This window comes from Hemiscyllium ocellatum, chromosome 5, assembly GCF_020745735.1.
Source record: "Hemiscyllium ocellatum isolate sHemOce1 chromosome 5, sHemOce1.pat.X.cur, whole genome shotgun sequence".
Taxonomy (NCBI): Eukaryota; Metazoa; Chordata; class Chondrichthyes; order Orectolobiformes; family Hemiscylliidae; genus Hemiscyllium; species Hemiscyllium ocellatum.
Window position 1 is genome coordinate 58,755,820 of NC_083405.1, and position 25,008 is coordinate 58,780,827.

General features: G+C 39.6%; 1 protein-coding gene across 1 annotated transcript in view; it reads right to left on the minus strand.

Annotated features, from left to right (window-relative positions):
• vps50 (VPS50 EARP/GARPII complex subunit) overlaps nucleotides 1–25,008 on the minus strand; it is a 192,079-nt gene that overhangs the window by 48,770 nt on the left and 118,301 nt on the right. Inside the window, exons 17-20 of the mRNA XM_060824779.1 lie at nucleotides 22,039–22,129; nucleotides 17,719–17,895; nucleotides 16,279–16,397; nucleotides 9,486–9,592 (exon numbers count right to left, since the gene is read on the minus strand). Coding sequence (XP_060680762.1) covers nucleotides 9,486–9,592; nucleotides 16,279–16,397; nucleotides 17,719–17,895; nucleotides 22,039–22,129 — 494 coding nt within the window. The remainder of the gene's footprint in view (nucleotides 1–9,485; nucleotides 9,593–16,278; nucleotides 16,398–17,718; nucleotides 17,896–22,038; nucleotides 22,130–25,008) is intronic.

The window sequence follows — 25,008 nt, forward strand, 5'->3', positions numbered from 1 at the left end:
AATGTGTTGCTGGTTAAAGCACAGCAGGTTAGGCAGCATCCAAGGAACAGGAAATTCGACGTTTCGGGCCAGAGCCTGATGAAGGGCTTTGGCCCGAAACGTCGAAAGAGACCTTGGAGTGCAGGTTCATAGCTCCTTGATACTGAAGGTGGCGTTTGATATGCTTTCCTTTATTGGTCAGAGTATTAAGTACAGGAGTTGGGAGGTCATGTTGCGGCTGTACAGGACATTGGTTAGGCCACTGTTGGAATATTGCATGCAATTCTGGTCTCCTTCCCAACGGAAAGATGTTGTGAAACTTGAAAGAGTTCAGAAAAGATTTACAAGGATGTTGCCAGGGTTAGAGGATCTGTGCTACAGGGAGAGGCTGAACAGGCTGGGGCTGTTTTCCCTGGAGCGTCGGAGGCTGAGGGGTGACCTTATAGAGGTTTACAAAATTATGAGGGGCATGTATAGGATAAATAGGCAAAGTCTTTTCCCTGGGGTCGTGGAGTCCAGAACTAGAGGGCATAGGTTTAGGGGTGAGAGGGGATATATAAGAGATATAAAAGATATAAAAGAGACCTAAGGGGCAACTCTTTCACACAGTGGGTGGTATGGAATGAGCTGCCAGAGGATGTGGTAGAGACTGGTACAATTGCAACATTTAAGAGGCATTTGGATGGGTATATGAATAGGAAGGGTTTGGAGGGATATGGGCTGGGCGCTGGCAGATGGGACTAGATTAGGTTGGGATATCTGGTCAGCATGGACGGTTTGGACTGAAGGGTCTGTTTCCATGCTGTACATCTCTATGACTCTATTACAAACAACAGTGGCCCCAACACTGACCCCTATGGAACACCACTGGTCACCTTTCTCCATTTCGAGAAACTCACTTCAACTACTACTGTTTCCTGTCGCTCAAACAGTTCTTTATCCACCTAGCTAGAACACCCTGCACACCATGTGACTACACTTTCTCCATTAGTCTACAATGGGGAACTTTATCAAATGCCTTATTAAAGGCCATGTATATGACATCAACAGCCCTTCCTTCATCTTCAAAGTTTGGGAGAAGATTTGTAGCTCGGGTACTCGTTGTTGTGGTTCTGTTCGCCGAGCTGGGAGTTTGTGTTGCAAAAGTTTCGTCCCCTTTCTAGGTGACATCCTCAGTGTTTGGGAGCCTCCTGTGAAGCGCTTCTGTGATATTTCCTCCGGCATTTATAGTGGTTTGTCTCTGACAGATTCAACAACCAGATATATGAACAAAACAACAGAACACCCATGGGCTCACTGATCTCTGGACTCATAGCAGAAGCAGTAATGCAAAGGTTAGAACAAACTGTCTTACCGCAAATACAACCCAAACTCTGGGTCTGATACGTGGACTACACTTTTGTAATCATTAAAAACACAGAAATAGAGAACACACACCGGATCATCGACACCACACTCACAGGAATCCGATTCACGAGAGAAGAAGAAAAGGACAACCAACTCCCATTCCTAGACGTGATGGTACAGAGAACACCAAATGGAGAATTCAGCACAAAGGTATACAGGAAAGCCACACACACAGACCAAGTCCTGAACTATGACAGCAACCACCCCAACACACACAAACGAAGTTGCATCAGGACACTATTCAAAAGGGCCACAACACACTGCAGTACACCAGAACTGCAAAAAGAGGAAGAAGAACACCTATACAAGGTATTCACCAAAAACGGATACCTGCGCAATATCATCAACAGATGCTTCAGGGAAAGACAATGGAACGAGGACATGCTGCAACCCAAAGGACTAGCCACACTACCATACATCAGGAGCATTTCCGAACTGACAGCCAGACTGCTGCGACCACTAGGAATCATAACAGCACACAAACCAACAGCCACTCTCAGACAACAACTCACCAAGACAAAGGACCCGATACACAGCATGAGCAAAACCAATGTAGTGTACAAAATCCCATGCAAGGACTGCACAAAACACTACATAGGACAAACAGGAAGACAGCTAATGATCTGCATCCACGAACACCAACCAGCCATGAAACGACACGACCAGCTATCCTTAGTAGCCACACACGCAGATGACAAACAACATGAATTTGACTGGGACAACACTACTATTATAGGGCAAGCCAAACAGAGAACAGCCAGGGAATTCCTAGAGGCACGGCACTCATCCACTGATTCTATCAACGAACACATCGACCTAGACCCAATATACCGGCCACTGCAGCAGACAGCAACTGACAACCAGAAGCGGCAGAGACAAGCCACTATAAATGCCAGAGGAAACATCACAGAAGCGCTTCACAGGAGGCTCCCAAGCACTGAGGATGTCACCAAGAAAGGGGACGAAACGTTTGCAACACAAACTCCCAGCTCGGCGAACAGAACCACAACTTCCTTCATCTATCAACTTGGTCACTTCCTCGAAGAACTCTATTAAGTTGATAAGGCACAATCTCTCCTGCACAAAACCATGTTGCCTATCACAGATAAGCTCATTCTTTTCTAAATATAAATAGATCCCAACTCTCAGTGCCCTCTCCAGCAACTTCCCCACCACCGATGTCAGGCTCACTGGTCTGTGATTACTCAGAATATTCCTACTACCCTTCTTGTACAGGGGACAACATGACCAACCTTCCACTCCTCCGGCACCTCACCTGCATTTAAGGATGCCATAAAGATATCTGTCAGGGCCCCAGATATTTCCACTCTCGCCTCCCTCAGCAATCTGGGATAGATTCCATCTGGTCCTGGGGATTTGCCCACCTGAATAACCTCTAGCCTACCCAACACATCTCCCCTACTTATGCCAACGTGATCCAGACTAATCAAACTTCTATCTCTAATCTTAAGATTCATCATGTTCCTCTCCTCAGTGAACACTGATGCTAAGTAATCATTCAGAATCTCACCCATTCTCTCAGGTTCGGCACACAGCCTTCCTTCATTATCTTTTAGTGGACCAATCCTTTCTCTAGTTACTTGCTTGCTTCTTATATAAGAATAAAATGCTTTGGGATTTTCCTTAATTCTGCTTGCTAAAACTATTTCATGACCCGTTTTAGCCCACTTGATTCCTTGTTTAAAACTTATCCTCCTCTTCCGATATTCCTCCAGGGCCCTTTCTGTTCTTAGATGCCTAGACCTTACGTACACTTCCCTTTTCTTCTTGGCTAGTCGTACAATTTCTCCTGTCATCCACGATTCGTGAATCTTGCCCTTCCTATCCTTTGCCTTCAACGGGACATGCCTATCCTGCACTACCATTAACCTATCATCTTTGAAAGCCTCCCACATCTCAAACGTGGACTTCCCTTCAAATAGCTGTGTCCAATCCACATTTACCAGCTCCTGCCTAATTTTGATACAATTAGCCTTGGCTCAGTTTAGTAGTCTTCCCTTAGGACCACTCTCTTCTTTATCTTCAAATATTCTAAAACTTCCAGAATTGTGGTCACTGTTACCAAAGAAATCCCCCCACCGCAACTTCTACCACTTGCCCTGGCTCGTTCCCTAGTACCAGGTCCAATAGGGCCCCTTCCCTCATCGGACTATTGACATAGGGGGGATGTGATTGCACTGAGGAGATGCAGAAGAGATTTAACAGGATGTTGCTTGGGCTGGAGTGTTTTAGCTATGGAGAAAGATTGTATAAACTAGGATCGCTTTTCATGGAGCAGAGGAGACTCAGGAAGAACCTGATTTGAGATGTTCAGAATTATGAGGGTAAAATTATTCAGAATTAAGTAGACAGGGTATAGCGAAATATACTTTACCCCCTGCTGGTCCAATCAATGACCTAGGAGCATAGATTTAAGCTAACAGGCAGGAGATTCAGAGGCAATGAGGGTCATTTTTTTATTGAGACAAGAGGAAGATAAGGTCTGATGACCAAAAAGCTTGGACAAAATTCAATGTTATAAGGAGTGACTGAAAAGAGCATGGGTAGATGTCAGGAATATCATAAAAGAAAAAGTCTCTTTACTCATCCAATCTGTGTTGGTCAAAAGCAAGGATTTATTATAATCTTATTTTCCAGCACTTGGCCTGTGCCTTGTGGACATGTGATGCCACGGCGCGTGGAAATCTGGAGCTCACTGTCTGAAAGGGTGGTAGTGGCAAGAGATATACTCGAGATATTTAAGTAGCATTTAGACGTATGCTTTGGCATCACATATCCATGTGACCTCCACCTATGCTCTTTTCAGACATTCCTTAAAACATAGTACTTTGTCAAAGATCTGGGTCATCTGACCTCATTTTCCTCTTGTAGTTAATAAAATATGTTATCTTACATCACTTCTGTGAAGTACCGTGGAACATCATGTCTAAGTGCCACATGAATCTAACCTGTTGCCTGATCTCTTCTGCCAATTTCCTCATGTGAATAAAATACATTTGTAAAGCACTCATCATAACCTAAAATGTTCCAATGTTGCCAATTAAGTAAGCATTTCAGAAAATGTAGTCGCTTTTGAAATATAGAGAATATGGCAACTAATTTTTGGAACAGCAAGTTTCCCAAACAGCAATGAGAAAATGACCACTTCATCTGTTTTTTTTTAAATGATGTTACTTCAGGTTTATTTTGGCCATACAACTAGGGGTAGTACCCTTGTTTTTGTGAAAATTAGCATCATGGAACTCCTTTTTTCAAAAAAAGTTCTTTCACAGGATATGAATGTTATTGGCTAAGCCAGAATTTGTTGCCCGATCCTAATTGCAATTGAGAAATTGGTAGCTAGCTGTCATCTTAACTGTTGGAGTCCACAGGGAAGTAGATACAGCAATTGTTAGGAAGGGAGTTCCAGGATTTTGACCAAACCACAGGAAAAAAAATGGCAATATAATTCCAAGTCAGAGTGGTATATGGTTTGGGCAAAACCTGCAGTGCAGGCACTCCCATGCAACTGCTACCCTCCACTTTCTGGGTGGTACATCTCACAGGTTTGGAAGATGCTGTGGAAGGGACATTGTTGAGTTGCTGCAGTGCATCTTCTACATACTGCCACTGTGTGCCAATAGTAAAGGGAGTGAAATTAAAATGTAGTGTATGAGGTGCCAATCAAGTGGGCTGCTTTGTCCTAGATGGTGTCAAACTCAGAGTATTGTTGGAATTGCACTTATCTAAGCAAGTGGACAGTATTTCATCATATTCCTGACAGGTGCCTTGCAGATATTAAACAAGCTTTGGGGAGTTAGGTGAGTTACTCAGTCCAAAAGTCCATGTTTTTGAGAGGGATGAATGGGATAAATAGACAAAGTCTTTTTCCTGGGGTGAGGGAATCCAGAACTAGAGGGCATAGGTTTCAGGTGAGAGGGGAAAGATATGAGAGAGATCTAAGGGCAACTTTTTCACGCAGAAGGTGGTACGTGTATGGAATGAGCTGCCAGAGGAAGTGGTGGAGGCTAGTACAATTGCAATTTAAGAGGCATTTGGATGGGTATATGAATAGGAAGGGTTTGGTGGGAAATGGGCCAGGTGCTGGCAGGTGGGACTAGATTGGGTTGGGATATCTGGTCAGCATGGGCGAGTTGGACCGAAGGGTCTGTTTCCGTGCTGTTCATCTCTATGACTTTGAACTGCTCTTTCAGCTATAGTATTTTGAGGCTGGTGCAATTAAGTTTTTGTTTAATGGTAACCATGCTCCTTTTTGAAAATTTATGGTTTAAGATCACATGCAATGTACAAAAACAAAAGAATTGAGTCAGCCTAGTACTTAGTTTTCTGAGCATTAACTGGATTCAGGTGTAGGGCAGTTAGCATTCTAAACACACAATTTGTACCCTTTGGCTATAGATTTGAAATGGTCAAATCAAACTATCTTTGGTGGAATCTATGTTTGCAAATTTTCTAAAGTATCAAGATCATGCTTACTCTGCCATAAATAACTTGCTACCACTCAGTCTTACTCTCCAATAGAAGATTGGTTATCTTGAAATAACAGAATGAATCTCATGCAGCATTAATCAATTGAGACAATTGCTCTGCACTGAACAAAAATCACCTTTAAAATAGCTGGTTGCGAGAAGCTTCATTGCTAATGATCTTTGGACCAGTTTTCCAGAAAGTATTTGGGGGAAAATGTACTAATTTGCTGAATGTGGTAAGCTTAGTACATTCTTACCAGTAAAATGTTGAGTGTGAGGGAATTAATACTGAAGATGCTAATGAGCTACATTTGACATTTCATCATTGATTCCAAATAAGTAATTTACTAGTTTCATTTAAGAATCATTAAATTACTCAATTATTGTGTTGGAAGTTTTAAAAATCTGAATGGGAGCAGGCAGAAAAGAGGAGACTCACTGAAAGAAACATGCTGCTGCATAGGCAGTTAGACAGTGAAAGACGGAACCAAGAAGCTTTAGCTTTAAATCGATTAAACTGGCCCCAAACATGAGTACCATAATATAATGGGCTAACTAATCTTTATATTATGACACAAAGACAACTTTTTACAAGTGGAATTAAGTGAAGTTGAGCATAACAACTGTTCTTTTGTTGCATGAAACAAAGTTCATGCCCAGACAACAGATGATGATCTTCTGTTATATCCTCATATTAATTATTTATACAAGTAGATTAAACTGCAGTGAAGTAATTTCCATCATTATGGTCAAGGCGCACTGATATGACCAACTTAATAAAGTATCAGCAGCAGAGATGAATTAACTACAAATTTTTAGACTGCTGTTGCCAATGATTATTTACTCACTTCTCGTATTTTTTACCCAAGTTAAGAGACTCAAAGTTCAAATTCCAAGTCAGAACTTGACTTTCTAACCTAAAACAGCACTTTGCATGGCATGCTATATTTTTCAGGCTGCAACTGAACTATGTTTAAGTCCCAATCTTTGAAACACAATGGATTTCCTGGTGATCCAGCCAATATTCTGTTCTCAATGAACAGAACAAACTAAATTATTGTTCACTATGCTCTACTCTCTAGGATGCCAAGCAGAACAGTCACTACACCAAGTAATCTCCTCAGAGGATAGGGAAAGCTGAGACAATACACTATAGGCTGCACACTACAGCAGTAATGAATCACAATCATGCCCAATACTATAGAATTTAGTTCTGAATTTGAGAACAAGTTGGTTAATTGGTGATGCTTATCTCTTCAAATAGGTTAGGAAATGTTGTGAAAGATTTAATTTACTTAGAGGGTTGTGAAAATTCAGAGTTCTCTCATTCACAGGAATGCAGAAGCTCAGACAATCAGTATATTCAACACCAAGATTGCTAGATTTGTAGGTACCAAGAGAATCAGAGGATTTGGGGATAGGGATGGAACACTGGAATTGATATAGAAGTCAAATCACGGACTAACCGAATAGCAGAGCAAGCTAAGGGGCTGTATGGGTCTCCTCAGTCCCTGAATTCATTAAAATGTCAAATATTATTATGTGAACCACAACAAAAAAAGTGAAACAATTTAAAATTTGCAATGTATTGATCATCCTGATATTCTTCTACGATAAGCTATCAATCATTGCTCAGTGGTTGCACTCTCATCTCAAACATCAGCTTATTGATTTAAGCCTCACTTCAGATGACCGTAAGACCACATAATGTAGGAGAAGCAAGCCATTCAGCCCACCAGTCTGCACCATCATTCAATGAGATTATGGCTAATCTCATAACCCTCAACTCCACTTTCCTGCCTTTTCCGCATAACCTCCAACTCCCTTACTGATTAAAAATCTGTCTTAGCCTTGAACATACTTAATGGCCAAGCCTGTACAGCCCTCTGCAGTAAATAATTCCACAGATTCACTATGCTTTGAGAGAAGATCTTCCTCATCTGTGTCTTAAATGGGCAACCCTTTATTCTGAGATTATGTTCACTTGTCCCAGAGTCTTCCACAAGGGAAACAACTTTTCCAGATCTACTCTGTCATGTTCTCTAAGAATCTTGTATATTCAAATAAGGTTGCCTCTCATTCTTCTAAATTTCAATGAGTTTAGGCCCAATGTATTCATTCTGTCATTATAAGACAGTCCCTCTATACCTGGGGTATCAGTCTAGTAGAACCTTCTCTGGCCTGGGTTCCAATGCCATTACATCTTTTCTTGGATAAGAGGCTCAAAGTTGTTCATAGCATTCAAACTGTGTACTAACTGGTACCTTGTGTAATTTTGGCTAAACTTCCCTACTGTTATACTCTGAATATCTCTGAAATAAAGGCCAACATTCCATTTGCCTTCCAATTGCCTGCTGAACTTGGATGCTAGCTTTTCATGCACGATGACTCCCAAAGTCCTCTGTCCTGTTGTTTTCTAAAGTACTTTGCCATTTAAATAATATTCAGCTCCACTATTCTTCCTGCCAAAGTGCAACCTCACACGTTCCCACATTATATTCCATCTGCAAAGTTTTTTTTGCCTATTAACTTAACCTGTTTGGTTCCCTCTATGTTCTCCTCACCTCTTGCCTTCCTACCTACTTTTGTAGCATTCATAAACTTGGCTGTTGTACATTAAATTTTGTCATCCAAGTTATTAACATATATCGTAAATAATTATGGCCCCAGCACCATCCGTGGCATTCCATTAGTTACAGGTTCACACCCCAGAGTCGGAAAAGTTACACTAGACTTGAAACATTTCTCTCAGGTATTGTTCCTCCAGCATTGTGCTTGTTTCAGATTTTCAATATCTGCAGTATTTTGCAGTTAAATATTTACATTCCTGATTATTAGTAGATCATTTTAATGTCTACATAGAATTCTGATGAGGCGACCATTAGATCAGAGGAGCTCACAGGATCATCAACATTTTCATCATCTGCATGTTGTTTAAAAAAGCATTTAACCATATCAGAATTCATTATAAATAAAATATAACCCTCCAAAGAAGTGCAAGAAATAAATACTGGAAGGTAATGCTAGAATACAAGGAATTAATACACTTTTCAAGTTCAGCTTCCAGTTTCACTAAGTTATTTTGCAGCTAATTAAATTAACAGCACCTACATGGTATTAATTGCTTGTCTTATCTAGAACAGCAAATCTTGAATATTAGAAATTGATAACTTTGAACCTGCAAGATGAAAACACCCACAGAGACTTCACAAAAGAAGAAAGGGCTGGACAAATTTGCAGACTGAATCAATATATTAAGAAGTTTAAAAAACAAATCAAAGATTTGACCCATCAGTTTGGTGTTGAGAAAACTTTCAGAAAGAAGAGAATGGGCTGGACAAGGATTCAGATGCCCCTGATAACTAAGGCTTTGCCATAAATGGTGAAATGGGCTAGGGGAGTATAGTAAGAAAGGCCCAAAAAAATTACATTCAGAGGACTGGAGAGCACAGGAAAGAATCCACAGCTAAGGCAAGTTGCCAAGGTAGGCTGGACTAGGCTGTACAGTGTACGTATGTGTACAAAGTGCTGTGGGGACAGGGCACCATTGTCTGTCAATTACATTAATTACCAATAAAATTAATTTCATCTCAAAGCTGTCATACTCACCAACAAGCCTTATTACATTCAGAGTAGTGTTTGTTAAAATGAGTGTATTGCCCTTGTTCAGATAGTAGTCCGACCTCTTCCTACCTTTCAGGGTTTCTTTTGAGATGCTAATTAAAAAGAGAAATCTAATTACCATAGGTCTAACGAGAAGTTTAATCGAAAATCTGATTGAATGTGCTGGTTGCAAAACCAGCTGTTAGATATGTGGCATTATCAGGCTAATAGCATACATCAGTACTTACATTGACAATTACCTCCCAAATAAGACTGAGAGTTAATACAAAAAGCTACAATAAGCTTTGATCAATAGATACATATTATAATGCCATTGCAAATGGTTATGTTAAAAAAGTCATTAGATTTTTGAAGGGTTCTGTATAAAGTTTTCTTGCATCACTTTAAACATACAAGTCTTTACAACTTAAGTTCCGAACAATATTTCGTGGTTAACATTAGAAGTGGAGACCAGAATCAAGTTGCTTCCAAATTATTGGTAAATTCTTTGCCTTGCAATTTTGCCAACATGTAGAGTTGATTTCCAGATGCAAAAGTGATTATCCTTGAAGGATCCTTTGAAAGGCTAGGGAGCATATTTGTTTCTAAACAAAACTGCACCATCCTAATCAGGCACTAAGACACAAGTTTTCATTCCTGAGGCAGGTATTGTAAATCAGGAAGTTTCGCAGCTCATCATAACAGAGCGATCTTCACTCAGGGTGGGGTGGGGGAGGGACAGAAAGGAAATCAGGGTCATCTTTCCCAGGCAAAAAATCAGAGGCGGCATTTCAGTGTTTTCTGGATGCCAAGGCAGGTTGTTTAAAAGGCTCAGCTTGGCCCTCCGGGATCTTGCCTTAGCTGTCTCATTCATTTTTAGATTTCCACCCCTCAACATGGAATAGAGTATTGAGTTTAGATTTCTCTTGTGTGACATGCCCTGTCCCATTTCTCTTCCGGACCCTGCACCTTCAGCACATCTCAATGTGGTTTCAACCAGAAAAGGAGGGGAGGAAATTCTAGGCTTTATCTACCATTTTTAAAGCTTCACAGATACTTCATGACTCAATAAATCTGGGCCCAACACTTAATTTTACCTGAAGCAAAATGGGCAGGTTTTGGTTGGGTGTGGGATTAAATCTCAGGGATCCCTTTTAGAATGGCAGGCGGTGACCAGTGGTGTGCCGCAGGGATCAGTGCTGGGACCGCAGCTTTTTACAATGTACATTAATGATATAGATGAAGGTATTAAAAGTAATATTCGCAAATTTGCTGATGACACAAAGCTGGGTGGCAGGGTGAAATGTGAGGAGGATGTTAGGAGAATACAGGGTGACCTGGACAGATGCATGGCAGATGCAGTTTAATGTGGATAAATGTGTGGTTATTCACTTTGGTGGCAAGAACAGGAAGGCAGATTACTACCTAAATGGAATCAAGTTAGGTAAAGGGGCAGTACAACGAGATCTAAGTGTTTTGTACATCAGTCAATGAAAACAAGCATGCAAGTACAGCAGGCAGTGAAGAAAGCTAACAGCATGCTGGCCTTCAGAACAAGAGGAATTGAGAATAGGAGCAAAGAGGTCCTTCTGCAGTTGTACAGGGCCCTGGTGAGACCGCACCTGGAATATTGTGCATAGCTTTGGTCTCCAAATTTGACGAAGGACATTCTGGCTATTGAGGGAGTGCAGCGTAGGTTCAGGAGGTCAATTCCCGGAATGGCGGGGCTATCTTACGCTGAAAGACTGGAGCGACTGGGCTTGTATACGTTTGAGTTTAGAAGGCTGAGAGGGGATCTGATTGAGACGTATAAGATATTAAAGGATTGGACTCTCTGGAGGCAGGAAACATGTTTCCACGGATGGGCGAGTCCAGAACCAGAGGACACAGTTTAAAAATGAGTAGGCCACTTAGAACAGAGTTGAGGAGAAACTTCTTCATCCAGAGTGGTGGGTGTATGGAATGCTCTGCCTCAGAAGGCTGTGGAGGCCAAGTCTCTGGATACTTTCAAGAAAAAGTTGGATAGAGCTCTTAAGGATAGTGGAATCAAGGGTCATGGGGATAAGGCAGGAACAGGATACTGATTGAGGATGATCAGCCATAATCATAATGAATAGTGGTGCTGGCTCGAAGGACAAAATGGCCTACTCCTGCACCTATTGTCTATTGACCAAATCCACCCAACTTCAGCTTTGAGAGAGGCTGGAAGCTGGACAGGCAACAAACTGGATTACAACGTTAAGTACAGTAGTGAGATGACAAATTTTAAGATTTTAAACCTAACAAAATCAAAAAGTGCTGGAACATTGGCAGAGAGAAAAACAGATTTAACATTTCTAGTCCTGTGACCCTTCATCACTGGACCGGAAACATTAACTGTTTTTTTTCTCCACAGATACTACCAGACCTGCTCAGTTTCTCTGGCATTTCTGTTTTGTTTGTTTCACAACTCCAGCTTCCATAATTCTTTATTTTGTTTTGGGATTTTATAACATCTTAATGCAGCAAGAAGTCCCAAGTTTTGGAATAGTAAAGTCTAGAGATAACAAAAGAATGAAGGAGGGTTTCAGTACCAGATAAGCTAAATCAGGACAAACTGTATTGTAAGGAACTATGTGTTTGCTTTCAGACTGTAAACTGAAATGGAAGCAGGGCTGCTATATGGCTAAAATACTCAAAGAGTTTTGCAACTTTGAAAAATCAAGTAGTGCACATTTTAGCTGTGGATCCTTCAAGAGTCATTGAATTAAGGACAGACCTGACTATAGCTCTCAGATTATTGCTGCTGCTGTGTGCTACACTTCTATAGATGCAGGGCAGCCAGGGATATCCAGAGCCTGCAAATCAAAAACATCCTCCATAAGAAAGTAAACTAACTGCAAAGGGAGCAGGAAATGGGTTTCGTGCACAAGATGAACTTGAAAAGGGCGTAGGAGAGAAACTTGAAGAGGGGAGCTCTGTGCAAGGAAAGGGAGAGGTTCTTAGGAATTTTAGTCTGATAGGTGAGGGGAAGGGAGGGAGGCAGCTAATCAGGTGGTCTTGAAATTTGTGACCAGATCAATGAGCAACTTGCACTTATTGTTTGAGGAGAGAGTGGACAGGAGTTTCAGAATACTGTTGGCAACTCGGCAAAGAAGCTGGGTATTGCCTTTGCATTCCAGGATGATCCTGAAATCATGAGCAGCTTTAGCAAATAGCAACAAGACCCCAATAACATTGCATATGGTCAAGTTAGATTTGGCAGTTGATTGTTTAAACCACCCGACTGTCATATTCATTCAAATCTGAGCTCCTTGATCTTTTGAAACTAGAAATTAGGGATATACTAGTGGAAAAGCAAGAGCGAAAGAGAATAACCCTTTTTATTGGGAACTGGACATAAAAGGTGTAGCTATCATAGATTATTGTATCTTTATCATAGATTATTAATTAACCCTGTTTCAATGTAGTGCTCATTCAAAAATATTCTGCCCCAGCTGATTTCTCAGTTAAATGCAGGCCTGCTTATTGGAGTTTGTAATTCAATTTCCAGTGGCAAAAAAATGACTTGTTTCAGGCCATTCCTGGTTGGTTTAAAATTCACCCCCAACCCTAACCCAGCAGAGGCCCCCAGCAGTTGACAAAGCAATCTCGTGATCCACATACAACATTGCATTATTGGAAAGTCAGTGACTGGTTCCACAAAGGTTTTATGGTGTAAATCACTGATGTTCAAATCCTTTTTGCAGACAAACCCCTTTTCATTGTCATGAATTCGAAAATTATTGTACCTCAATCATTATTAGCTGTCCCTCAATTCAAAGACTATATCTACTCAGGCTTGCAATTTTCTCCCATGAGTCTTTGTGTGACTGAGCAAGGCAATTCTTTACCCAGACACTTGGCACAGGACAGTGCTTTCTTCCTTTTCTTTCCTTCTTGGTCACCACTCTTCCGTATCATTACAGTGTTTGGTCTCGAGCATGATTCAGTTTGATCAACATTTTCACCACTGTAAATACTTGGTAACAAACTCCATACAACAGTAGCGTCAATACTGCTGCACTTCAGCGTGTTTGGAAGCACTCCCTTTTTCTTCCTGTGCAATGCTGGCCGTTTCAAAGTTGAGAGAACACAACTTGCAGGCAGCCATGCTATTCAGCCATTGAAACACACAGTCCAGTCCACTGCAGTTTATTTTGCAGGAAGTTTACCTGAATGCTTGTGGAACTGGTTTCATGATGGACACGAGCATTTGCTCGACTGCCCTCCCATCATATTCAGAGGATGTGGCAAAATACAGTGCAGGTACAAAGGGCAAATGGCCTCCTTCTGCACCATAACAATTCTGTTAATTTCAATATTGATCTTTTGTGAGACTGATACAAAGCTTGGTCTCACTGCAGTATAGCGAGTGTGCTGATAATTGGTCTTTACACTATGATTTCTACTGTTTTTCGAAAATCACCATTGCCAAACACACTAAGGCATAGGTTGCACAAGGCTGATCTGGTACATCTGATCTCTATGTCAATGGCTGTCTTTTAACAGAGAGAGATGCCCAGGTATGGCTGGTGCTCCACAAATTCCAGAGCTTTTCCTTTATAACATGTATGGGAGGTTGAACTTTAGCTTCTAAGGGTCCTTGACTATATAAACTTATGGAAATTCTGCATGCTAAGAGTGCTTTACTAATGCTTGGTACTTTTTTTTATAAACATTAGTCAGTGGGCTATGAATGCTCCTCAATACACTGTCTATTCTTGTCAAGAGCATAATTGAGAGGGCATGAGCTTGCGGAGTGAACATTAGAGATGCAGAGGGATATGAGAGACACGAGGGAAGCACAGAACCTTTCTAGTTGCTGTTCACTCATTTAATCTTGAAAATGGCACCTTGGGCTGTTGTCCATTTTTCCAATCTGTCAGCAGGCACTGTAATGAAAACCCGATGGAAGGTCTCTCCAAACGTCAGTTTGAAAGCCATTGATATAGTAAGCTGACTAAGAAACATATTGCTCAAATCTTAATTTTGATTTTATCCTTTACAATGAGGATCTGAAACCTGAATACAGGCTGAGGTAACCAGTTGTCAGGAACAATCACTTACCAGATGTTCTTTATAACTCTGGTGGCAATAAATGGCTTTCCAATGCAAAAAATATGACAAAATAGCTTCTAGCCTGCAAATTGACAATTCTGCTAAAAGCTGCATAAAATGGTTTTTAATTCTGCTATAGCTGCATAATTGACTAACTACAGTCTGCCTCAATGGAGATTAGCAGACAATGCTTCCCTTACAGCATAGAAATAACTAGACTGGATCAGACATTACTGGCCATCCTAACTGACTTTCAGAAGCAGGTGCAATGGCTCGGTTAGTGAGATAAGGGTGGCCTGAGTGCTGGAAAACAAAGTTGGTTCCCAGGATATATCACTGGACCAAAGTAACTGTCAAATAAAGCAATATCGTGTATTAATTGATAATTGTCTGAATGTACTATGGGATCATAGCCTGTACCTTTCTTTAAGAAATGTATAAAAATGTCTTTGTTTAAGTCATGTGCGCAGCTCCTCTGAGGAACACAGAGGTGTATAATCTCTGTGTTTCTGCATGCTCTGTGCCCGGCCATATGAAGAAACAAAGAGTGAAGTCTTAAAAGACCAGACCGATTGCAAGTCTTTATTGACTGATCGTGGAACCGAGATCCGCCAGGGGTCCAGTTCTTCAACAGAACACAAATGCCATCATTCCATTACGGTGTCTACTGCGATAATCTTTTCACGTTTTAGTCTGTGATGTCTTATGTGTAACTAAACCTGACTTAATCATATCCTCAACAATATGACCTGACAGTTTGGATGTACAGAACATGGTGGCAATTGTACGTGACCTTTTGTGTATTATAACATAAAGGAGGAGAATTGCAAGCCCTAAGTCTTCTTATCTGACTGACTCAAAAATCACAACACTGGATTATAGTCCAACAGGTTTATTGGGAAAGTGAAAGGTGAACCTGCATTTCAGATTTGTATTTGCAGGTACATCCTATTGTGTTCAAAAAGCACACAATCTGTAGACAGTCAGTCGATGTGGCATTTTGTAAATTCCTACTTTGGAAATAAAACCAGTCTGACTCCAGGTTGAGATACAATCAGACTTGAAACATGGCCTCACACCTAAAATGCATTGTCTGACTTGAGCTGTCCTATTTATTCTGACAAAACTTTAAGTTATCTTGGGGCTGGAACTTGAAAGAAATTCTGGGATTTACTTATTAATCAATCAAAACCTGCACCTCCATTCTATCTGATTAAAGACCGAGAAGCCAGCTAGGTTTGTTCAATACATTTGCATAAGTTGTATGACCCTTTGATCTTTCACTTATAAATTCTGCATCTAATGTGTTCTCTTGCACTAGCGGCCTGAGGAAGAAGCAGGGGCTCTGAAAGCTTGCAGTTTAAAATAATCCTGTTGGACTATAACCCGGTGTCACATGATTTTTGACTTTGCCCACCCCAGTCCAACAGCACCATATCATATCTGACTGATACATGCGTACATGCTGGCTTTTGCTTACCAAATCATTTTAATAGATTAATCTGGTTATTATGTTGCCAGTGCTAGACAAAACTATTAGATTACCTGATTTGTAACACCACCCATAAAAAAGTGGAAGTGCAGTGGTGTAAATAATACAAATATTCAACATAAAATGCTGGCAAACGATGCAAAAACATTCCATAGACTTTAATTAAGACCAATGTGTGAAATGCACAATACCTATGACCATCCAATTAAAATATTTTCAGCACATTACCTTTTCACAGGAATGTCACCAGTTTGCTCATCCACATAGTCTCTTTTAAGCTCTTCTGGAACATCACTGTCACTATCATAGTCTTGATAAACACTTTTCTCCAACTCATCAGATTCATACTGTTGTCAAAAACAATTCTCAGTTTAATTACTGTGAACTTGTAATTCAGCTAATGAAATATCAACTAGAATATGCTGGTTAAATTAATAATTATTTCATACACATGCTGTACTTGGAAATTTTGAGGTGCATGAGTTTTAACATTTTAGGACTGCCTTTTCAATTTAAGGTAAACCGAAGAGGGTCACATGACATTTCCTGAAGATTTCTTGGCAGCAGGATTGGGAGATTGTTCAGAGATTAAAGTTGGCCCAGATATCCCTGGGAAGAAGCTGTAATGGGCTTATACTTCGAGATGGTAGCAGCAGCTTGAGTGCTAAATGGATAGATTATGAAGACTGAAAAATATTACATACGTAGAATTGTAAGCAGTTCTGCTTTAAACTGTCGTCTATTCAAAAGACAATTGGGGTCTTAAGGATAGCTATTTGACATTTTTGTCTCAGTACAAGGCCTATCTGATTTACATTTCCATAGAGATGAACTTGGAGCAAGCAGAATCTAGTTCTTCCTGAAAATACTCAGTCAAGATTATTCTCCCAGAATCTGGTTGGCAAGAGCATCTGAAGCTACATGACATTGTGGCTAAATGACACAGTACTGTAGATTGAAGCTCATGCTTGGTTTGAATTTACCAGAATTCATGAGGAGTTAAAACAAGGCAGGATGATTTACCAGGTTTGTACAGGAAGACAAATCTAAAACAACACCTCACTGTGAATGCAGCTGTGATCAAAAGTTCAGAGGATGAAAAAGGAATAGAAGAGGGGTAAATTTGGAGCTATGAATCACCTTGGACTGATAAAGGTATTGTGTGAAATAGGCTTCCAATTGAACTTAAAAAAGTGGAATGTTCTATTATATGGTTTAAATTTGATGTTGCTTCCAGAGATATTTAACCTGTAATATTTTTGTGTATTGTTACAGTAACAGCCTTAGAAGGTAAAGTCTTGTCCAGTCATCCTTTAGGGGTTCAATTTTTTTTTAAATTATTGATCCTTACAGAGATTGTAATGAAATCAATGTTATCCATACAAGAGAAGGCAATGAAACTAACAAAAATTCAAACAATATTCCACAGGCTGTAACTTAAATGTACCATTCATCTGTGGGAATTATGTTCAACTCGAGATTGACTCATGAGATAAAAGCGCTCTCTACTAAATGGTGTAAGAATAGATTTGGTGATTCTGACCGTTGACCATCCCAGCACTGGGAACAAAACTGCTTGCATTTAATCACTAACCAAAAAAGTGAAAACAGTAATTATGTTTGAAGTAGAAAATAAACCTTTATAACAGTAAATGGACAGGGCCATACCCCATTAGCAGCAAGAACATCTTCTGATTCATCATCTTTGATGTCTGCCTGGTGTTCAAATGGATTTCCACCATTTTGATACTGGTCAAATAGAGATCCCGTTGTGACTGGCGTTGTTGTATATTGCTTGCTGGGTGACATAGAAGGGGAACGTGACTGCCGCATAAATTTAAACTCCTAGAAGCAACAGCTTTGCATTAAAATCATGAGAATGGAATAGAATTTAGGTCAATGACAGCAAAAGCATTGCACTTCAATCAAAGCAAATAAATAAGGACACAATTCCACAGCATATATGATCAATGAAACAAAACTAATAGTAATTTGTTGCATTGTCACTGTGATGACACTGCCACTTTAAAAAGGTTATTTTGTCTTGGTTTTATATTGAAGAGAGATTGAAAAGACAGAGGTACCAAGCAATCTACCAGAAGCACTGAGTAAACATGAGAAGACCTCGGGTTTTTTTGCAAAAGGTTGGAACAATGGAAACAACTTGAATGGGTGTGGCCAGCTCACACACACCAGGCTTTCTCATCTTCTTTTAGCTTCAGCAGTCAGAAGCTGTTTGGGGTCTCAGAAGAGTTGGAGCTTCAGTGAATGATTCCAAGCTACTGCTTCCTCTGAAATCTCTCCATTTTTTTTCCTCTTGGTTTGGAGAACTGCATTAAGAATCTGTGTCTTAATATACCTTTTTTGTGAACAGGCATGTTTATGGGATCTTTCAATATTGGAACAGGTAATTAGTGATAGATACTGTATCTATTATTCAGTTAAGTTTTCCAGTAGTTAAGTTATTCTAAATTCCTCATTCTTTGGTTTGCATTTTAAGTATAGTATTTAAATAAATTGTATTTTGTTTACTGCCAATAAGTGTGACCAGTCGAATTTGGAACAGGCTCTTCACATCTACCTTTAAAATAAGAAAAAAAGTTAGTGTCTAGGGTACCTTCTTAAAATGGGGAAAAGGCAAAAGTAATCAGTATAAGCTTTCTGGTAATCACATGTACATACCAACAGTTAGAATATTAACTTACAGCTAGAAGATGTGAATGGTACAAAATGATTGGATAATGTAATCATGTGTATTAGTTTAAATATGATTGGATAATATAGTTATGTGAACTAAACTAGTATGTACACTACATGAATCTGGTTGGACAGAGATATGAACAAGTGTGGAACCTTTTGATTGGAAATTATTTGTAAAATAATTCATTAGAAGCTTATCTTTAAAGAAAAGTACAAAAACTTTATTCTTGTAATACCATTTTTTTGGTATAAACATCTCCCATACACATCCAAATAAGTTTTAAACAAAGGAACCCAAACCTCATCTGATCGAAGAGGGAATAAAGTATTAAAATCACCATTTCAATCTGATAAAGACAGTATAATTATAATTGCTCTTTTAGAAAGACAGGCTTTTGGGCGGCATGGTGGCACAGTGGTTAGCACTGCTGCCTCACAGCGCCAGGGACCTGCGTTCAATTCCCGACTCAGGCGACTGACTGTGTGGAGTTTGCACGTTCTCCCCGTGTCTGCGTGGGTTTCCTCCGGGTGCTCCGGTTTCCTCCCACAGTCCAGAGATGTGCGGGTCAGGTGTATTGGCTATGCTAAATTGCCCATAGTGTTAGGTAAGGGGTAAATGTAGGGGTATGGGTGGGTTGCGCTTCGGCGGGTCGGTGTGGACTTGTTGGGCCGAAGGGCCTGTTTCCACACTGTAAGTAATCTAATCTAAGCTTTGAAATCATGAAGAAACAGCTAATAGAGGAGTGGATAAGAGTACAAGCAGAAAAACACATCCATGTGACAATAGGAGAGTTAACATCATAATAAGAGTGCCCCATAAAGTCTGTGTAAAGACACAAAGATTGTTTGCTAAGTCAATCAAGAATAAACATTGAAAGAATGATTGTAATGTATTTGAAAACTATAACTACATCTAAAAAATGGAAACAAAAAAGCATGAACTTTTCAATGGTGCAACAGTATTCAATTACTGAGAAAAGGTACACATCCTGATCACATTGCTCATAAAATGTCATTGACTTCAAATTAAATTACTGACTGCTTTCATACTTCAGGAGGAGGGAGTCTTCAGGGCAAGTGTAATTATTGATAAAGATGAAACAAATATTGAAGACAGTTAAAAAGAATAATGTGTTGAGACCAGGTGGGCTGCAGGCAAGGAGTATCTTTGAACTAAGATCTTAGTGGGCAGTAACAAAGGGCTTACAATACAAAGTGACTCATAAAACCTCAAAATCAACAAGGAAGCTTGGAGCCAATCATTTCAATTGTGATTTTCACATGCACAATGTGCTGAAATAACTAAACTGCTATGGAATAATTTTCTGCCTTTACACAGGAGACAGTTTCAGTACAATCCAAGATTGGGAAAAGCAGCACAGTGAAATAGAGTTTGCTGTATTATCAATGAGTGGGTACCCAAAGCAGATCACTGATGTCAGATGCTAATACAAGTGAAAACAGTCTTTATCTCAAAGGTTCAGGGGAAAGGTAAAAACAAACCAGAGAAGCTAACAAAATTTGAAAAGAGACTCGCTGCTAACATAAAGCAGAATCGAAAGGTTTTCTATAATCTTCCAAATAATAAAAAGTTTGTAAAAGAAACAATGGGGCACACTGAAGAAATGAAGTCAATCGACAAAGGGAGGAAAGAAGCTACCAACTGGAGCCTTTAACAAGGAAGATGATGTTGCCCAAGTTACAGTGAAGGAAGAAATGTTTGAAAGACTGCATGAGCGAAAAATTAAGATGGAGACACTATTAGATAGAATTGCAGTACCTAACAAGTTAATAAATCACCAAACTGGAAGTGATGCATCCAAGGATAATGAGGAAAGTGATATTGGAAACTAGAGACACCAGACATAATCTATCTTAGGTACAGGGATAGCACAGGAAAATTGCAAATGTTATACTTTTGCTCTAAAAAGGGCACCAGGATTCTTACGATCACAGCTGACAGCAATACTGGACATGTGAAATCCCAGAGTAAAACTTTTTTTTGCACTTGATTATTGTGGTGGTCAATCATTACATATATTCACACAAGACCACCAATATACTGTAAATAAAAGAACATAAATTTAATACATAATAGAAAAAATATATTTGGACAAAGTTGGAAAGATGTCACCATGAACACCAAAATCAAAGATTCAACTTTTTATCCAGCTAGATTCTTCACTGACACTTAACCCGAGTGAAGTGTCACTCCTTCCATCCCTCTAATTCCTTACTCAACGAGCAATTGCTAGTGTCACCTTTTGGCAACTTTTGGCACTTTACCAAATTATTCTCCAAGACACAGGCACAAGTTAATTGATTGTATTTTTCCGCAAGGACTACTTGGAGGCTGATAAATCAGCACATCTGATTATACGGGGTTTTTTTTATAAATTGTAAATGCTCAACTTCATAAAACTTCAGTTATTACCTCACCAGGTGGCTTACTGATTCATTTAGCTTAAATCATTTGATTTCTTAAAAAGGCTGTCTTGGCCCAGTGCTAAAAGAAATAAGTTTCTGACCCTTTAAAAAGCTATTTTCACAGAACTAAGAACTGAAACCCAAGTACACATTTATTTCTAGTTTAGAACCCAAGTTTCAAAATTAAAATCATGTATTATGTACTTTTATTACAGTATAAGCCTAACAACTGCTGAACAATTAGTTTAATGTCATTAGCTGGAAAACATTTGGACAGTATAATTGAGGACAAACAATTTACTTGGACAAAGGAAATCCTGCATGGATTTGTTAAAGGTAAATTTATTCAACTTGCTAGATTCAGTTTTTTTTTGATGAGGCATGGAAAGGCATGATGTGGGTAATGCAGTTGATATAGTGTACAAGGACTTCCAAAAAGGCATTTCAATAAACTGATAGATAACATGCTTGCCAGTTGAAGTACAGCCTGTGAAGTCAAAGGGAAATCACAGCATGGACACAAATTACCTGAGTTGCAGGAAGCAAGAAATTGTTTATGAATTCCAATTTTTTTAAAACGGAGGAAGGCACAAAGTGGGTTTGCCAAGGGTTGATGTCAGTTGCAGTGTACAGTGATACATAGTGACACACAGTGATCGAGACTTGTGACAGAGGGAAGGATTAAGACCAGATCCAAAGAATCAGTGGGGGGAAAAAAAAATCAAAACAGGATTTGAAGCAGAGTAGATAGGAGTCAGAGATCAGCAATTAAATGGCAATTAAAATGGCAGAAGCCGAAGGAAAAATTCCTTTGAGGATTAAAGTAGGCTTCCCAAACTCCATTTCTAATCAATCACTTACGTGCAATTGCAAAATACTGAAGTTTGATTTCACAGGACATAGTTCCCAGGTTTCATTTTCTAAAAACATTCGTAGCTCTTCAAGGCGTATTCTACAAAGAAAAAAGTTAATTATGGTAAATCCTCTATGTAGGAAATCATAAATTCACCTATTTGCACTAAAAACTAAGTCTCAACAACAGTCAACATCCATGGACAAAAAACGCGCATCGTGATTTTTAACATATTTTTAAACAATCTCTGCACTTGAATTTCATCATTTGCAGGAGTTCTTAGGAACAGAACCCTTGCAGATATGGAGGAATGACTGCAATCTTTTAATTATAAATTTTATTTTATACAAAGATAACGGTTTAGGTTGGTAAACACATTTGGGTTATAAATTTCTCTCTTCCTTCTTTCTACCGACCAATATTCAAGCTTCAAGCTGAAGCAGTTTTGAAAGTAAACTTCATAGCTGTTTCAACATCCTTTCACAATATCAGCGTGCTTCATCACTTTGAAATCCACCAGCAATGGCCATTTTAAAACAGCACTATTCACATATTTGTATTCACAGAATGAGAACAATTAGGAATGCAGCATAAAGTGCCTTTTTCTGTACCAAGTCCAAACAGAAATAAAGGCTCGGAAGTGTCTTCACATTTGCACTTAAAGATGTGTAACCAGGGTGCTAACACATGTTCAAGACGTTGTAGCTTTTTCAACACAAACATGTTACACTTCTAATAATGTGCATATTTTTTCATTCTTTTTGCATTTACCCACAGCCTTATGTGAATGAGTTCCCACACACAATACTGTTCACAACCAACTCCTCAATCCAAGAATCCCAAAATGTATTTGTTTCAGACCTTCTTCAATACTGATAGTTTAGTTTCTTGCTGCATCTGAAAACCTAAGAATATTTTTTTCTGAAGATGATGTGAAATTTTTTTGAGTCTTTATTAAAGCAAAAGTGACCCACTGTGCATTCTGTATTCTTGAATGGATTTTTATAACATAAATGCAAGTAATATTATGAATTGAAGACCTTTCCAAAATTGAAAATTCCTCAATATGCAATGTCTGATTTCCTGCTGGACCTTCTGGCAGTCATGATTTACACTGTTTTGGATACAGGGGCAATAACATTATGAGCAATCCATAATTTAAACACAGAATCACGATCATAAGGACAGGGCCACGAGAAAAATCCAGAAGATTTTTTATTTTAAATGAAGAGCCAGCATTTTTATTTGGTCAGTTTTGAGTAATTCTGTGTGTGGGAGAAACTGTGATTTTAGAACATCGAACAGTTCAACACAGTACAGGCCCTTGATATTGTGCTGACCTTTTATCCTATGCTAAGACCAAACTAACTGACATACCCTTCGTTTTACTATCATCCATGTGCCTATCCAAGAGTCACTTAAATGTCCCGAATGTATCTGACTCTATTACCACTACTGGCAGTACATTGCATGCACCTAACACACTCTGTGTAAAGAACCTACCTCTGACATCTCCCCTAAACCTTCCTCCAATCACTGTAAAATTATGTCCCCTTGTGATAGCCATTTCCACTCTGCGAAAAAAGTCTCTGACTATTCACTCTATCTAGGCCTCTCAATCTTGTACACCTCTAGCAGGTCACCTCATCCTTCTTTGCTGCAATGAGAAAAGTCCTGGCACCCTCAAACTTACTTCATATGATGTGTCCTCCAGCCAGGCAGCATCCTGGTAAATGTCCTCTCACCCTCCCTAAAGCTTCCACATCCTTCCTATAATGAAGCGACTAGAATTGAACACAATATTCCAACTGTGATCTAACCAGGGCTTTATACAGCTGTAGCATAACCTCATGGCTCTTCAACTCAATCCCCCCGCTCATGAAAGCCAACACACCATATGCCTTCTTAACAATCCTATCAACTTGTGTGGCAACTTTGAGGGATCCACAGACATGGACCCCAATATCCCTCTGTTCCTCCACACTGCCGAGAATCCAGCCTTTAACTCTGCAATCTGCATTCAAATTTGACTATTCAAAATGAATCACTTCACACTTTTCCACATTGAACTCCATCTGCGACCTCTCAGCCCAGTTCTGCATCCTGTCAATGTCCAGTTGCAACCTACAACAGCACTCCACACTATCCACAACTCTACCAACCTTTGCGTCTTCGGCAAACTCACCAACCCACCCTTCCACTTCCTCATCCAAGTCATTTATAAAAATCACAAACAGCAGGGATCCCAAAACAGATCCCTGTGGAACTCCACCAGTCACCGAAATCCTGGCTGAATATTTCCCATCGACAACCATCCTGTCTTCTCTGGGCCAGTCAATTCTGTATTCAATGCCTCCTTTTGATGGAGATGTACCTTATGCTAATTTAAAATTCTATCGTTTGAGTGGTTTTGTAGCTGCTATGGTGGCCTTAGCATAAGGAGTAGTCAGATGGTCATGCAGTCCATCCTGGAGGGAGCGTCTGAGAGGAGTTAATCTATGTTTTAAGTGTTACAAAAGAACTGTGGATCTGGAAATCCGAATCAAAAGCAGAAATTGCTGGAAAATCACAGCAGGTCTGGCATCTGTGGGGAGAAATCAAAGTTAATATTTTGGGTTCAGTGACCCTTCTTCAGAATGGAAGGATTTTCTGGAGAAGGGTCACTGAACCCAAAATATTAACTTTGATTTCTCTCCACAGATGCTGCTAACCCTGCTGAGCTCTTCCAGCAATTTGTTTTTTTGTCAGTATTTCATTTACTTCTAGGTGTCTTACATCAATAAGAAAATATTAGCTTGGAGGAGGTATAGCACAAATTCATTGAAGAACACCCAAGGCTAAAATATCAAATTAAGGACATATCACATAGATGAACCTTGATACTCCCTTGAATAGTTAAGGCATAATTGAGGTGTTTGAAATAATTAAACAAATTGATAGAATAGAAGTGAGTAACCATTGCTTCCAGGAGGGAATAA